The following is a 16,754-nucleotide window of genomic DNA, read 5'->3' as shown; positions in this document are numbered from 1 at the left end:
TGTAGTTCATAAGGTATGTTATCTTCAAGACATTCATTATCTGGTTTGTATAGTTTGTTCTTTAGTTGGATGGCACTTATTTTCCAATGTTCACATTGGAAACCACTCATTTGTGTTTCTCTGGGATTCCTCTTGACACACAAAAATACCTAGTCATTCTTCTGAAACAAAACATGATATGTGTATGTACACATACTTTTACTTAGTGCTACAGTAGCTTCAAAAGCTGTGACTAGAATGAATCTCTAAAATTTCCAACTCATAATCATGGCTATCAATGGCCTATTATCACAGTAGAAAGTAATGCTAGCTCCTTATCTTCTCAAATTTATGAGCACTTTATTTTTCTATTATCCTGTATGGTCCCAGATGTTAGTAAACAATATCTCTTCTTACTGTTAAATGCTATAATAAGACATATAGGCATAAAAGCTCCATCTCTAACTATTGTAGTAATTTTTTGTTCCAGGAGACTGATTCAATGATGGTGGATCCAACCAATGACATTCGGATAATAGGTTCCATCACAGTGGTGATTCTTTTAGGAATTTCAGTAGCTGGAATGGAATGGGAAGCTAAGGTAAATTTCTCAAAATGATGTTACCAACAACTGCTGGTCAGGTCCTGAACAAATTGCAGGAATAGAAAGAACCCTATATTCGGAAAGAATTGCTGTTATTACTTGCTATAGTAAAAGTTGCAGGTTAGTGCTAGGTAGGACATCAAGCCCTCAAAGCATGAGGTCCAGGCAGTCATGACTCACAGCTCATGTGTCACATGATCAGGCCTGTGCTTTGTCTTTCTTTTGCTACCATCACAGTGACACAGCCACCAAGGTTGCTGCCATATTCACTCACAGACCCCTATGATGAGCACATGCTGGAAGCCTGTGTCTCTCAGTCACATCCCTGTATCCCCTGTCAAGTTGGCTGTGGGTGCTGAAGCCCAAAAGAACTGACAAGTGTGTTGGGAGAAGGTAATAGAGGCAGGAACTATCCTTCTCCTCTGAAACCCAGTACTTCAGCAACAAATTTGAGGCCATATCATAGGCCCTGGAACTAGAGAATATCTGGATTTAGCTAGTAGTAATACCGTCAGTAAATTTCTGAGGGATGGGGAGCATGTCTTCTGCTGGCTTTGTAGTTCTCTACAGTGACTCGTGCAATTGAAACTGGTCATATGTGCCTGGAGATGCGGTGACTAGACCTAAGTGGTCACCAGAAATGGAAAGATGGGCGAAGGCTCCCACCTGTGTAAGGCGATAGGAAACATTCCTACATGGCACTTATTTGTGGATTATGCATTCACACATTAAACAAAAATTGATGACGTGCTTATCATGTGCTGGGCATTCTGCCAGACGCTGCATATTCAGCTGTGACGAAAATAGGCCAATCCCTGTCCTAGTTGAGCATATGGTCTATGTGGATATGAGTAGTAATCAAGTACATAAACTAGTAAATATAAAATGGTAAATTGTAAAGGAAATAAACAGAGCACTGAGATAGAAAATAACGGGGAACCTAGTTTTGGTGACTTTATTTCCTTAGGGAGAAAAGGTCGTTTCATGGCAGTAGGGGGTAAAGTTTAAAGCTCCAGGTTTGTTGTTAGAGAGCCTGGATTTGAAGATGGTTTATATCCATATGACCTTCAGTAAATTGGTTAACCTTTCTGTGCCTCAGTTTCTTTATCTTTAAAATGATGATAATCATATTACCTAATGCCTGTGGTTATTGGTGGTATTATTTATCTGAAAGAATACAGTAGTTCCCCTTTATCCACGATTTCACTTTCTGTGATTTCAGTTAAGGGTTCTGTGGTTCCTTGGTCAACAATGGTCTGAAAATATTAAATTGGAAATTCTAGAAATAAAGAATTCATTACTTTAAACTTGGGCACTGTTCTGAATACTGTGATGAGATCTCTCGAGGTTCTGCCCCATCCCACCCAGGATGTGAATCATCCCTTTGTCCAGCATATCCACGCTGTATATGCTAGCTGCCCACCCGCCCATTAGTCACTTAGAATCCCCTGTGAATAAGGAAACTACTGCACTGCTGAAGTTAAATCTGCATCTGTCATATTGTAAGCCCTCAGCGAACATTAGTTGCTATTATTTAAATTCAGAGGTCAGGAAAGGACTCTCTGAGGAGATAACTAAGACTTAAAGGATGAGAAGGAGATAGTTATGCAAAGAGAAGGGAGAAGAGCGTTCCCAGCAGAGAGAACGGCATATGGCAAGGCCAAGCCATTAAACTCCATGAAATGTAGGAGGGACTAAAAAAAGATGATCTGGCTGGTCAGCCTTGCAGACTGCTTGTGCTGGGCACACATTGGTAACCCAACATCTGATGCACTAGGCATCATGGGAATTCTATGAATCGTTCTGTGTTCTTGTACTCCTTCTGCAGTTAGCACTTAGAAGAGGAGGAATCCATAGATGCTTTGCCTAGAAAAGAAATAAACTCTATTAGTGTTGAAACTTTTGGCTTCATTTATATTCCTGAGGACACTGCAGTAGGTTACCCACCTAGTACTTGGAGTGTTCTTGAAATGTCACCTTCAAGTGCCCAACCACATGCTCTCATTGAAAATGTAACATCTACTCTCAGGTCAAGTAAAGCTTATTAAGACGCCATTCTATAAGGTTACACTTACTACCTACTCTGGATAGTAGAATCTTAACTAGAATAATCGGGTAAAGTCTTTCTCCAGTGGACATATAACTTTTATAATTATATAAAAAGTAGTTAAAGAAATCTAATTTGGCCTCCTTTTACTTTGCCATTCCAGGCCCAGGTGATTCTTCTGATCATTCTTCTCATTGCTATTGCAAACTTCTTCATTGGAACAGTCATTCCATCCAACAATGAGAAGAAGTCCAGAGGTTTCTTTAATTACCAAGGTATGTACGACAAATTAGTTGCAATAAATGATTCTCCATTGTCTGCCTCCATTACCACCCCTGTGACCCCCATTCTAGCCACTGGAATCCCAGTGTGGTCCAGGGAATAGCCTCCATTGGTGTCAGGAGATCCAGAATGAGTCTAAACCCTGATGCTCATCAGCTAGATGGGTCACCTAACACGTTTGGGGCTCAGATTTTCCTGCTAAAGTGTGGGTGATAATAATTACTTCCTGAGGGGATTTTTGAGAAGTAAATAAGATAGTGGATGTAAAAGTGCTTTGAAAACCTTGAAGTCCTGGACAAATTGTTGTCACTGTCAAATAGTAGAAGTAGAGTGCACCTGCAAGGAAAGAGAACACAGCTCAGACAATTTGTTCAACCATTGACAGCACTAAAGTCAAACACAGTCATTTTTTTTCCTGCTAGGCCTTTTTGCACCTTGCTTTCCTGTAGCATCACCTAGTTAAGCATCACTGTCAGGTTTTCAAGCATAAAAGATCATAGGAGTTACTTAGTGTAGCATCCTGTGATAACATCACTAAGCATGAAATCTGACTTCTCTCGCCCATTCTCCTCCGCCTATCCACTCTTTCCTAGCTTTCCACTCTAGCTTACCCAGAATCCACTGCTGAGATTTTTTTATATTTCTCTTCACTATTTAGTCAGTTGTGAGTATTTCTTTCCTTTTTATATCACATCGCCTCTTTCTTCAATTCTTTTTCTTTGTAAAGATTGTCTTTTTTGCTTTGCATGTTAACATCCTTTTCCTTTCTATTCTTTTCCCTCCTTCCAGCTCCTGTTGTATTTTTTCTGATAATTTAAATTTTCTTTCCCTATTTTTGCATCATCCTACATTCTTTTGATCACATTTTTCTTCCTTCCTCTTCTTTCCTTCTTCTTTTCCCTTTCTGTTTTTCGTCTAGATTATTTCCTCTTAATTTAAGTAATTTGATGACAGCCTGTGGGATAGTATTATCTTATGACCAAAGCTTCTCAGGATATTAGTCTCTCAGACGTAAGACATTGGTATAAGGATTTAAGATCCAGTCTCTGGAAATGAGGGGCGAGGAGGTTAGAACGTTAGTAGCAAAACTCACCCATGAGGTTCTCCACCGATCAAAAAAAAAAAAAAAGCATAGAAAAGCAGTGTGTTGAAAGCAGGTATTTATGCATGTGAATATGTAGTTGTATGTGTGTAGGGCAATTATGTGTGTGGTATTTTTATAAGTATGCCAACATGGTCATGAGAAAATTCTCCATTTCCTTCTTTTTGAATCTTCTAGATTTGAAGAAGTCAGGCAGCCTGGGTCTCTGTTGGCACAAAAGTAACTGAATTTTCAGAGCTATGTCCTAGAGATCTAAAACCTTGTGATACATGTTTTTGACTCTTGGCAAATATTAACATGAGATTCATCGGGAGTACACCAACATCTTCAAGTTCTTTCCATTTAGAATATAGGGACACATTTGCATTTGGGGCTATAGAAGCCAAAGGTAACTTTATCTCTTACTCTGTAAAGAAAGTCTACATGATAATTTTCTCATTATTTGTGTTGCAGCATCAATATTTGCCGAAAACTTTGGGCCAAGCTTCACGAAAGGCGAAGGCTTCTTCTCTGTCTTTGCCATTTTCTTCCCAGCAGCTACTGGGATTCTCGCAGGTGCCAATATCTCAGGAGATCTGGAGGTATGTTGTTTTCTCTGCATTTGTATTAATAAACATATCCATAAAGGACCTTCTGTGTGTCCAAGGCACTCTGGGAGGTGGTGGTATGGTTGGTGAGCAGCACACGGAGCAGAAATATTGCTTCTGTTAGGATCGATTCCAAATCCCTTGATTTCCTCAAGGAAGGAACTTTTGAGCATGACCTTAAAGCAAAAGCTAGATGCTGCCAATTGGTCAGGAACTGGAAGAGCATTCCAGGCAGAGAAGACAAAAGTCTCTCACGGTTTAACTGGAAAAGGCCTGAATGAGGCTGGATAACCTTATAAGGCAAAGGGAAACAGCCGTTGGAGGGAGCTGAACGAGAGGTGCTTGTCCTGGATTATCACCCTCTGAAAGAGGGGACTATGCCTTTGGCTTCGTTTGTTGCTGTATCCTTGGAGGTAGCAAGGCTTCAATCCATATTTATTGAGCGAATGTATAAAGGCATTTAGATTTGTTATATTAAGGACCATAGTGCCATGGCAAATTCTTGAGCAGAGATATGGCATAAAAAAGATTATTCTGAGGCTCAGAAAAATTAAGCAACTTGTTCAAAATGATTCAAGTGGTAAGTATTACTGCTTAATGAAATTTAGCTATAGACGTTGAGCTTCCAGTTTCTCAGATTTGGAAATGTATCAGGGGTCATTGATTTAAATTTCTGCAAACTGTAAGCACACATTTAAATAAAGAATATTGTACTTTCCTTAGACTCCTTACAAACAAGTTTTTATTATTAGGCGCCTCGTAGTCAGTTCAGCTCAGCCAATACTTACTACTGACACCAGGCACTAGAGAAGCAAGGAAGAGCTCGATCCTTCCTTCAAGGAGCTCATGGTCTAAGAGGGAGACAGACTAACCCCATATGAGTCATAAGCAGCAAGAACAGAATCATGTGCAAGGGAGAGAGGAAACAGTAATTGGCTGTCCCCAGAGAAGTAAGAGAAGGCTTTCAGAGGAGGGGAAACTCAGTCTAGATTTCAAGGGGTGAATAGAAGTTCATCAGCAGAACAAAGAAGAGAGGGACATCTGGAACAGAAGGCGTGGAATGTAAAAAGTCACAGAGAAAGATGCTCATGATGGAAATTATTTTACATGTGGTGTGGGGTATGCAAATCTTTTCATCACTGTATTAATAAACATATTTAGAAAGGATCCTCTATGTGTCCAAGGCACTCTGGGAGTAAGCAAAGAACTAGAAGATATTCCTATCTAAAAAGACAAGACTTAAATTTCCTTTCTTCCAAGGTAAATGCTGACCTACTTTAGGGTTGCTATATCAGTAAAGAATTTTATTTTATCTATCAATTAGTACTGAGACATCTCTGATTCTGAGTTTACACGTCAAAAAAATGCAGAATGTGTCCTGTAATGATTTTCAGGGCACATGTGCTCATAGAGTTATTGTAAAAAGTTACACTCTTTCTATCTAGAAATACTCTGGTGATTTTGCAATTAAGCTTAACTTTTAGCACCTACACTTCTATACTATTGAAAAGAACTCAGAGATCCTTTAAACTATAGACAATGGAGTTTGAATATTACCCCAAAACTAGCCAGAGACACTAAGGAGGTGAGATCAGGGAGTACCAAGATGAGATATGTGTTTTAGAGAGAGCCTGCCAGCAGCTTGTGAAGGATGGATTAGAGGGTGCAGGGTGATAGGTAGGGAGACTGGAGGCAGAAGGATCAGTTAGAAGATATCACAGTAGTCTGGGCAAGAAATGACATGAGCCTGAATTAAGGCCATGGCAGGGGACATGAATCAAAGCGATCAGCTTCTGTTACAGTTAGGAGAGGAAATGGAAGGCATGTTTTTTATTATGCTCTGCAGTAAGAAAACATCATACATCACAACCGAGTGAACACATACAAAATTTTCCCCAAATAGTTCTTTACTTTATTACAAACGATGTCTTGTGATATTTTCACATCAGTTCTATTCCATTGTATTCTTTGAATGCTGGTTGCAACCTCCTGAATTGATTGCATGGTGTAGTAGATGAGGAAAAGGAAGCTTGGATTTGGCCATTGAGGTTGAAATGGCAGAACGACATCAGAGTGGAGATGTCTAGTGGGTAGCTAGATTTGTGAGTCTGGAGCTCTGGAAAGGAACTAGGGCAGGACTAGAAGGCATGGCATGGATGAGTTTATCCAGGTCTATGCAAGAGGGAGGAGTGAAGAGGACTGAGGCAGTAACCATGGAAAAGATATTCAAATATTAATGGTAGAAAAGGAGTCTAGAAAGAAGAAAGAGAAAGAGCTCTCTAAGAGATAGGGGAAACCAAGAGAGAGTGGGATCATGAGAGTCAAGAAAGGAGACTGCTTTGGGAAGTAATAATTAACATGATTGAAAGCCAGAGTGGTCAAGCACGTTGAGGACTGAGAGGTGACCACATATTGGGAAGTGACAAGGAAGCTTCAGTATTTATGGATATTATTTCTCTCTGAGAGTGAAACTAGCAATAATCAAAACATAATTGATTCAGTTCAACTTAGCAAACATTTATTGTTTACATACTAGGGATATGCAAGGTGCTACCTCTGCTCACCACCTCAGAATCCTTCCCAAGAGGGCACTTCAGGTTGCCAGTGACAGTCGATGAGGGTTGGCACAAGGGGGTGCTGCAAAATTCCTGAACCTTCTGTTTGTTAGCACATCAATTGATGATCTGTAAACATGTGCCTGGGAAAAGATTTGGGAGATACCCAAGTCTAATCAAGAGAGTCAAGATGCAGTTTCAGGGATGCAAGATTAGGACGTGATTGACATGAAAAAGCAGCAATCTAATAGGTTGCTTATGAAATCAATCTTAAGAAAAAAATATAATATTTAGTGAAGAAAGATGAAAGAAAGTTAGATTGTGTGTTACTGCTGGGGAGATGGAAACTAATATTTAGAGTAAAAACGAAGACTTTGTCAAAGTCCTGAGCTCTGTCTAGGGGAGACATAGCCAGACTAGACAACGTGAAGATATGATCATACAGTAAGATATTGGCATCTCAATTTATGTTGGGTCAAATTAGGCCCTCATGTGTGTTCTAAAAAAGTAATTTTAGAGCTTGCAGCAGATAGTTGTAAATAAAAATGAAGTTTTTGTGTTTTAGGTACAAGACTGCCTTCCTTCTTATATTGCTTATCTTTATATATATTTCCTTTCTTCCCACTTAAATGAGTTCTTCATATTTCACTCAGATCCCAAGAAACCCTTAATCAATAAAATAAAATTTGAAACATATCATGAATTGGGAGATTGAGCGGACTTCATTGCAGCCTCGATTGCCTTCTTTTTCCTTCTATGTGCTGCTCAATTGCACACTTTCAGAGACAATAGTTTGGAAGGAACAGGCTGGGCATGTATGTATCAGAACAAACCCCGTGTGCAGGTATTCCTAAAAGAGTGGGAAGGAATTAATGATCACACAGTGGCTCCACAGGGCTGGCTTACTCCCACGTGAGGGCAGATTCGCTTGGTTTAGTTATCATTTCTAGCTGTCAGGTTGAATCTACATTCAGCATGATTTGACCTTTCTGGTGGATTTGAGCAGCAGATTTAAATTAAAAAAAAAGAAGGTTCAAGCTTTGTTTGACTGCATTGATTGCTTCTTTGTATTGATGAGTCTCATGTTCTCTGGTGGGGGAACTAATGCCTACTGAGATTGTGCTTCCCTCAATACAATATTTATTGACTCCTACTGTATGCCAGGCACTGTCCCGTATAAGCAATGAATACATTAAAATCTCTATTTAATAATCCCCATTAAGTTAACTTCAGTTATTCAGAAGTTATGCTCCTTGGAAATTGATTATGATACCATTTAGCCCCCAAGATAGGATATAAAATGATATATTATATATGATATGAGCTCAGTTCAGTGAATTTATATATATTTATAAGCAAGAGAAAAACCCATTTTCTGGTATAACCTTAAATTTGCCTCTTTCTTTATGCCTGTTTATGGAAATTAAAAAGATCCCATTGCAGTTATTCCTGAACCGGATCTCAAATGGGAAATTTGAGGGATTGGAGAATTTAGTAGGTCATCCTTTTTGCTCAGTCAAAAGTGATTTTTTTGTAAAGGCAAGCGTAAGCTTAGTAGAAAACAAATGTGTACACACAGATATCGTCAATGTGCTGGGTATGTTGGTATATTTCCCCTAATACTTTCAGGTCTGACATATCTGCATGAAATTCACAGGAGATAAAGGGAAGGGAGAGAGGTTAGTGAGTGAACTAATTCATATATTTTTCTATAAAACCTCCCTCCTGGACAGTTAGAGATCTCTTCTATTCAGTGCCAAGTTCTACAGATTTGTTTATTCACTTTAAACACCTTGTCTTTGTCCAAAAAGAATTCAAGCTCACCACTGTCATTTGCTTCTTTTCTTTAGAACTTGCCTCAGGAAGGGTAGCCTAAAAATTTGAAAATATGGAAATAACTCCAAGTAATCTCTGTTTCTTATCCTACCCTGTCTCCTTGTTCCTCCACATTATTTTTTTCAAAGGATCCCCAAGACGCCATCCCCAGAGGAACCATGCTGGCTATTTTCATCACCACTGTCGCCTACTTAGGAGTTGCCATTTGTGTAGGTGAGTTGTATGTGTCCTGGTGTCAAAATGCCAGAATTATAAGAGGTGCAGCTGTTTTTTATGTCCAGTGGGCTTTCAATGGAACAAAAGTAGAAAGTATTTTAAAAGGCAACAATTTTAATTCCCTTCTTGGATGCTCTACGTGTTTGAATGCAATAAAGCTGTAACACAGATGTCTCTGGATCTGGGCTAGGGTAGCACTAATCAGATTGTCATTGTACCTGAACACAAAGAGGGTCCCATTTTGCTACTCTGGGTGATAAATCCACCGCTAAGGAAGCCACCATTTCCAGCACCCGCCTCCCTTGCCCTGGGAGACAGGTGGAAAACAGAACAACAGGAAAAAAAGCCCAAAACAAACAAAAACAACCAAAAAAGCCCTAGGAAAGTATGAAAGATGTAGAATTGATGACTGTGCCTCCTCCTTGCACTGCTGTCCCTAATATGGAAATGTCACTGCCACCAATTGGCAAGAAATCAGAACAAGAACCAGCTGCCAGCATTGTGGGCGGCCAGCCCCCACATTGCTCAGTGAGCAGAAAATAGAAGGATTTGCCTGCTGTTCCTAAGCTGACTTTTTTTCCACCTGCTGCCTGCAGCCACACCTCCTCCTAGTTGGGGGTCACCTCTTGCTTATGCATTATAGGAGAAAAATAAATGTGGAACATTCAGACAAGAAAACTTCTTTCTGTGCACACTAGGGAATACAGCTCCAGGCTGGACCACCACAGAAACCCGGATGACCATTTTACCAAAGGGCACATCCCAGTGGTCCTCATCTTACTCTGAAGGAAATTGGGAAAGTACATATATCTTGAGTTGGTTTCTAGAGAAAAAAGCAAAACAATTAACTTAGATTCTCACTTCTCTCACTGCTTCTTATTTGAGGAAATTGGATAATGTTGTTAACTGTATTGTTATGCATTTCCAAGTTGAGCTACAAGTAAAGAGATTTTATTTCAATGCTTTAGGAAATCAACACGTTTTTAAATGACATTGAAATCACCTAAAGTTAAATTCCCCAAATGGTTTTCTTTCTCGCAAAAAGTAAAAATGAAGGAATAGGTAAAGTTATAGGCTGACTTCAGAGATTCTTCTAGTTTTTGCCCCTGATGGGTGCCAATAATGGCTTCATGGGAATTTGGGGAGTTCTATTATGCAGAAGTCAAAATACATAGTTTAGAAAACTCAGCTCACCGTGAATCAAGAATGCAAAAAGGTAAAATCTGGAATGGATAGTTTTGCTTGGTAACCAACATCTATAATTTCTAGTGTTTAAGCAGAGGCTTGCCGACCACGTCTCAGGGCTATATGAAAAGGATTCTTGCACTGATTATTTTAAATGATTCTTTCAACTCGAAGATTCTATGATTTTTAGGTCTTCCCAAGGTTCAAAGAATATGAATTCCATAGCTAAAGTTGAGGGTCCCTTTAGTACTTGTCGCTGGGACCTCTCTTAAAGTTGTCAGCAAGAAATGAGAACTCACCCTGGCTGGAGTTTGAAAAGCAAAATAAACGGTTTTATTGGTTGGCATTTAGTTTGTAAAGTATTTATCCTTCAGGTAGTTCAGAAAATTTCGTATACATTTCACACTTATATTCATATATTTCAATAATCTTATCAAATACATAATAGCAGAGATTGCAGTTAGAAAAATTCATAAGGAATGTCAGTGATTAAAATATATATCAGATCTTTAAAAAGTTCATAACTCCATTTCTGGGAATCTATCCCAGAGAAATACTTTGAAATACAAAAGAAAAATTTTATGTACAAACATTTCATAGAATGCCTATAATAGGAAAATAACAGAAATACCCAAATGTATAAAAATAATGGAATAAACTGAGATAAATATTTGATAGAATATTATTTGACCATTAATGTTACCTAGGAAATCTTAATATTTTATCCCAAAATATTTTCTGTAGTATTTAAACCATTAAAATGTTATGTAAAGTGGAATTATAACTGTTTAAAAAATTATGCAAGGAATATCATTAGTTGTAAACAAGCATTCAGTTCTCTTAATTGCTAGAACTTAATAATGCTATCTCGTTGTTCTTTCATAGATGAGAAAATAAATTATTCTACTTGAAAAACACCCAGTCAGTAGCGCTAAGCCAGAAATATGAATTGAGTATGTATTATGTGCAAAGCGCTGAAATGTGTATTTGAAGAGATCAGAAAGTAAGAGGGTCCCAACCCCCAAGTGTCTTACAGAGGCAGGCAAGAGTTGGGACCGAAACCACCCAAGGCAGCAGAAGTGGCAGCCTCTTAGAGACAGGGGGCACTCCCAGGCCTCAGAAGATAGGAATCTCCAGGTACCACATCCCAGGAAGTGTTAAGAGTGAAGACACAATAGGCAGCGGACCTGCCCAGACTCAAAGTAAACCCTAAGGGAGCAGAATCCTTCCTATAAAGAAATGACAAGCCATTGTTATTTCCCCAGGAGCCTGTGTGGTCCGCGATGCTACTGGGAACCTGAATGACACCATCATTTCTGGGATTAACTGCAATGGTTCAGCAGCCTGCGTGTTGGGCTACGACTTCTCAAGATGTCGACATGAACCATGTCAGTACGGGCTGATGAACAATTTCCAGGTTCGAACTGCAAAAAATATAAATATATAATGTTTATTGCTGTTGTTTCATTTTTAGAACATCATATATAATGAAACTTCTGACTTGGCAACTGATTGATTATTAATGGATTTGAATTCAGCAAGGGGTGATTCCCGTGGGAGGGAAGGGAATCATTCAGGCATTATGTGGTAGCACATCCTGTGGTTGCATTTACTGTGATGGGGAGAGAATAGGCAGTTGTATGAATTGCATCACCAGGGAAAGATTACTGCCCCACATTATGTAACTTCCAATCAGTTGTCCAAGATTTCATGGTGGGAGGAAGGAGAGACTTAGATCCATTAGCACTTGGAATGCATTTCGAGCTCGGGCTTCAGCTTAGGAAAAGCCTGAGTGGTGGTCCTGGAGCTCCTATAAGGCCAGGCCAAGAGGGAAACTGTGAGCGGTAGAGGGGGAGGTAAATGAAGGGGAAGGAACAAGGGAAGTTGGGAAAACTGTAGGACTTGAAACATATTAATTTGTCTGAATGATTGGTGAGCAGAAGGAGAAGCAAATTTATGTGAAGGCTTCATTCATCTATTTTAACAACCAACAAAGAGAAATTAACTCAGCTGAAGTCATTACTCCAAAATATGACTTAAATTGATAGAATCTCATCATGGCTCAGATCTAAAATTGTGTTTAATGAGCACAGAAAAAGTAAAGCTTTGAAAAGCCTCTGTGTGCAGGAAGAACCAGAAAGGCTAACGCCTTCAAAAAGATTAGTAAACAGCTGAGTCCCTCCTCAAACCTTATTAAAATAACACTTTCTGCTGGATAGAATTTCCCATAATCAAAGAAACATATGCCACAAAGGACAGAGGGGGAAAATGTTGTCAGAATCCTTGAAACCATTTCCTTCTTTATTCTTTCCAGAATCTTCTGGATGTATTGTGGTGAGCATTTATTATTTTTATAAACAACAATAACAAAAAGGCCATTTCCATTTTGAAGAAACAAACATTAAGAATTTGAGAATGAAACAGGGGGAAAAAATCTGGTTTGAAGCGAATTGCTTATAAAGGAGATTCCAAATCACAGGAAGTGGAAAGGGAAACATTTGCATAAAAATTTGGCTGAACTTTTTTTTTTAATCATCTGTTGGATGGGTCTTCTTACTTGAACCTCTCTTCTCAAGGTCATGAGCATGGTGTCAGGGTTTGGCCCCCTCATCACTGCTGGCATCTTTTCTGCAACGCTCTCCTCGGCCCTGGCCTCCCTCGTCAGCGCACCCAAGGTGTTCCAGGTGATGCAGCCACAAGAGCGTGCGCTCTCCCCACTGCCGTTGCCGCTGAACAGCCATCAAGCTGAAATACTCATTCTCACCGGCAATCATTTTCCATCATTTTCTGAAACAGTTTAATGTTTGCATCTGGCTCAAATGCTATGTCTGCCACATAGTCAAGATCGATTCGAATGATCAAAGAGTGATGCACTGCGGTATTAAGTTGTGCCTCACATTGTGTATCACTTCATCTTTGCCCAGATCTTCTCGTTTGAATCACCTAGAGAAAATGACTATGCATAGACAGAAATGACGAATCTCTCCTCTTCTTTTCCATTAGGCGCTGTGCAAGGACAACATCTATAAAGCTCTCCAGTTCTTTGCAAAGGGCTATGGGAAGAACAATGAACCCCTGAGGGGATATATCCTCACCTTCGTCATAGCCATGGCCTTCATTCTTATTGGTTCGTCGTTGTCTTGTTCTTACTGAAAGCCAAAGAATTCTTCTGATTACTCATAGGCTTTTTCTTTTAGCTTAAGAAATTACCTGTTTTATGTTTAATGTGCCATTGGGGAATATTGGAGTCTGTCTAAGAAGGAAATGAGAAATCCTGGTGTGTAGAGGGCCTTTGAGGACTCAAGGTAGTCTTCGAATCTGAATCTTGGAAATCCATCCAACCAAATGCAACTGAATCCTTCCTCCAGCCTACCTGATATTGTCTAATAGCAGAGTACCCCTTAGCTGCCACCTGTCTTTACATCTCCTGGCCTGGCAGCCAGCAGGAGAATTGAAGTGTCCGTTCTCAGAATGTGGTCCGTTGACCAAATGTGTCAGAATTCATATCACCTGCAGGCCTGTTAAAGTGCAGATTTTTCAAGCCTAACCCCAGAATTAGAATTAGAATCTCTGGGGATAAGGAATCCACATTTTTACAGGTTCCTTGAGAGTTTCATAGACCACTAATGTTGGAGAAACACCTACCTAGACTATAATCTCAGGCTCCTCTCCCCAAGCAGTATAGAAACTGCTACATAATCTTGGAGAGGCACCTTTATCAACTTTAGCCTGCACATTCCTTACTTCTCCCTAAGGTACCACCTTTGTTGGTGAGCATAGCAGAGGAAAAGAAGCAATAGGCAAGGACGATGGGTTGGTAATTACGCACAGGCAAGCAGAGCCTTCCCCAGCCCGGTGGTGCCAAACAATGAGGACTCCTCCTCATCACATACATTCAGGAAGTGATGCTAATTCATGAATCCTCATGAAATTTCTACAAGGTTGAAGAGGGAAAAACATGACTCCCTATGTTTGTTAGATTTTTAAGAGATGATTATGTACAGATAAGTTTCAATTATGTAATTAAAGCTTTAAGACTTCAAGTCATTGCCCCATACTGCATTTAAGTAATCAAATAGCCCAAGTTTCAAAAGTTTTATAAAATAAATAATATCCTTAAAAAAAATCACTCTTTCACAACAACACAGATTAGCTTCACGGCACCAGCTTTGTGGCAGCTATTTTTGCCTACGTCCTTGCTGGCATCCATGTTCTAGAATCACACCCAGCTGCCATCTATCTGCATTTGCATCACTGAGGTTAATAGACGTCTGACCTTCAGATAAATAGGAAGGTCTCTAAATCATTTCTTATATCGCAAAATAAATAATCCAACTGGGATTAAATCATCCTGGATATTTAGCTCCTGAGCTAAAACTTTCTTGGCAAATGTTGAGAGGTAGAACTCTCTAGAGATGTAGAAAAGTGTAAATGACTAACAAGAGTTCTGAAAGTCAGAGAGAGCAAGTTGTTACATGCAGAGAGATTTCCAAGCAGGTGTTCCTGGTGCACCAGTATTTAATGTGTTGCCCTCCAGAGCCTTTTGCTTGTATACATAGTAGATGAAGAACACAGCATTTGGTGCCTCTGGAATAGCCATAAGGGAATTTATCGTCTGCTCAGTCCCCAAACCCTCTACCCACTCCACTAGAATTTTTTGTAGGTAGAGCTCTTGTCTATTTTCTGATTGGTAGGTTCTCTTGCTTCTCACCTTATTGAAAAGAAACTCTGGCTAAGAATATATTTTTTAAATGAATGCATCCCCAAAGAAAAATCACTAATTTCTTAAACTTTAATAGATGCTAGCTGTTTTTAATTTCCAAATAAAGTCAGGTTTCCAGGCTGTAACAGCTGTTCAGCCCCTAGTCTCCTCACTCATATCTGCATGCTCAATTCTGCTTTGTTCACAGCGGAACTGAACACCATTGCGCCCATCATCTCCAACTTTTTCCTGGCCTCATACGCACTTATTAATTTCTCTTGCTTCCATGCTTCTTATGCCAAATCTCCAGGTAAGTTGACTTTTCAAAACTAAAGTAAGCCTAAGCAAACAGTTACTTTGTCTCAATGAAATGAAAGAAGTCCGTCAAAAAGTGATCAATCTGTGTTTATTGTTTCCTTATATCCTCGTGGGCAGTGTAATCCACTTTATTTTGGTGAGTTGGGGGGGTGACTTCTGAAATAGAAAAAGAATCATTTGAGCAATGGCCTTTTTGACCAACCGTAAAGTCAATTTTCTCCTGCGGCAATAAATTATTCATTGCAAGAGAAACCACATTTATTTCAGCAGTAGAAAAACACCTCTATTTATTTCCAGGGTGAAAGTGACCACAGAAGTGGAATAAATGTATGTATTTGAAACTTCCTTACTATCAATTTGTTTTCTGTCCGTGGTGCAGAAGAGAAGGATGAGTAGTTCCCATAATTACCTGCTGAGTGTAGTCGATGCAGATTCACATTGAAGCTGGCGGCATTCCTGCACTCTCAGGCTGTGGTTTCAAGTGGTGCAAAATTTCACACCAAAGAACCTTCACCTGTCTGGTCACCCCCACCTCTTCTTTGCTTCCATTGGCCAATAGAATTTCTTCTGCCTTTTCACCAGAATAGAGACTTGTCATTATCGACCTTCAGAAAGTTCTTCACCATGAGGACTTTTATCAGGGATGGAAACGTTGCCACTCTTTGAGGGCCTGCCGTGATCTCGAGCTTCCTTTGGAAAACCTGCTGCCAATAAGGCAAATACAAATGGAAGGGAAGCCTTTGTTCACCCAAGGTCACTAGGCTCCAGAAGATACTGAGGACTTTTTGTTTCTGTTTTGTTGTCTTGTTTTAAGCAGAGAACAGAAAGTTCTAGTTGGAGAATACAACAGATCATAGAAATGTGTGCCTCCATGCCATGTTATGTTCACTTTTTAAAAACAAGGTGAAGTGATAAAGTGGGCAGAGGAAAGAGTGAAAAGGAAGACAGGAAGAGAAAAAGAGAGAGGAAAGATAGAACAACACACAGAGGGAGACACACAGATACACAGACTCAGAAGATGACTCTCGCTCTCTTTCACACACACAAACAGAGAAAGACTCAGATTAAAATACGGGCATTTCCACTGATGTTCTCGAAATGCTGTTTCCATCTTGTGGCCATTTAGGAAACTGCTCTTAAAGATTCTGAAAGCTCTGTTGTGTTTTGGCAACTCCAGTTTAAAACGTACTTCCCCCACAGACCAAACGTGCCCTTTAAATCAGACCCTCCCCATCCTGACCGTACTGTCTCCCAGCTTCTTTCATTTCGGGGAACTAATAGGACACGGAAACCCCCAGGCATATATGAACCTTGAGAGAAATATTTTCATTGCAAAATGCA

General features: G+C 39.7%; 1 protein-coding gene across 2 annotated transcripts in view; it reads left to right on the top strand.

The window, feature by feature from the left end:
* SLC12A1 (solute carrier family 12 member 1) overlaps positions 1-16,754 on the top strand; it is an 84,004-nt gene that overhangs the window by 20,483 nt on the left and 46,767 nt on the right. For both annotated transcript variants that reach the window (XM_008513799.2, XM_008513800.2), the window contains exons 7-14: positions 470-580; positions 2,794-2,905; positions 4,468-4,595; positions 9,121-9,205; positions 11,659-11,810; positions 12,970-13,077; positions 13,397-13,520; positions 15,304-15,405. In XM_008513799.2, coding sequence (XP_008512021.1) covers positions 470-580; positions 2,794-2,905; positions 4,468-4,595; positions 9,121-9,205; positions 11,659-11,810; positions 12,970-13,077; positions 13,397-13,520; positions 15,304-15,405 — 922 coding nt within the window. The remainder of the gene's footprint in view (positions 1-469; positions 581-2,793; positions 2,906-4,467; positions 4,596-9,120; positions 9,206-11,658; positions 11,811-12,969; positions 13,078-13,396; positions 13,521-15,303; positions 15,406-16,754) is intronic.

The sequence above is a fragment of the Equus przewalskii genome, chromosome 1 (assembly GCF_037783145.1).
Source record: "Equus przewalskii isolate Varuska chromosome 1, EquPr2, whole genome shotgun sequence".
NCBI lineage: Eukaryota > Metazoa > Chordata > Mammalia > Perissodactyla > Equidae > Equus > Equus przewalskii.
The sequence above is the reverse complement of the archived record's forward strand: the minus strand, read 5'-3'. Positions and strand labels throughout refer to the sequence as shown.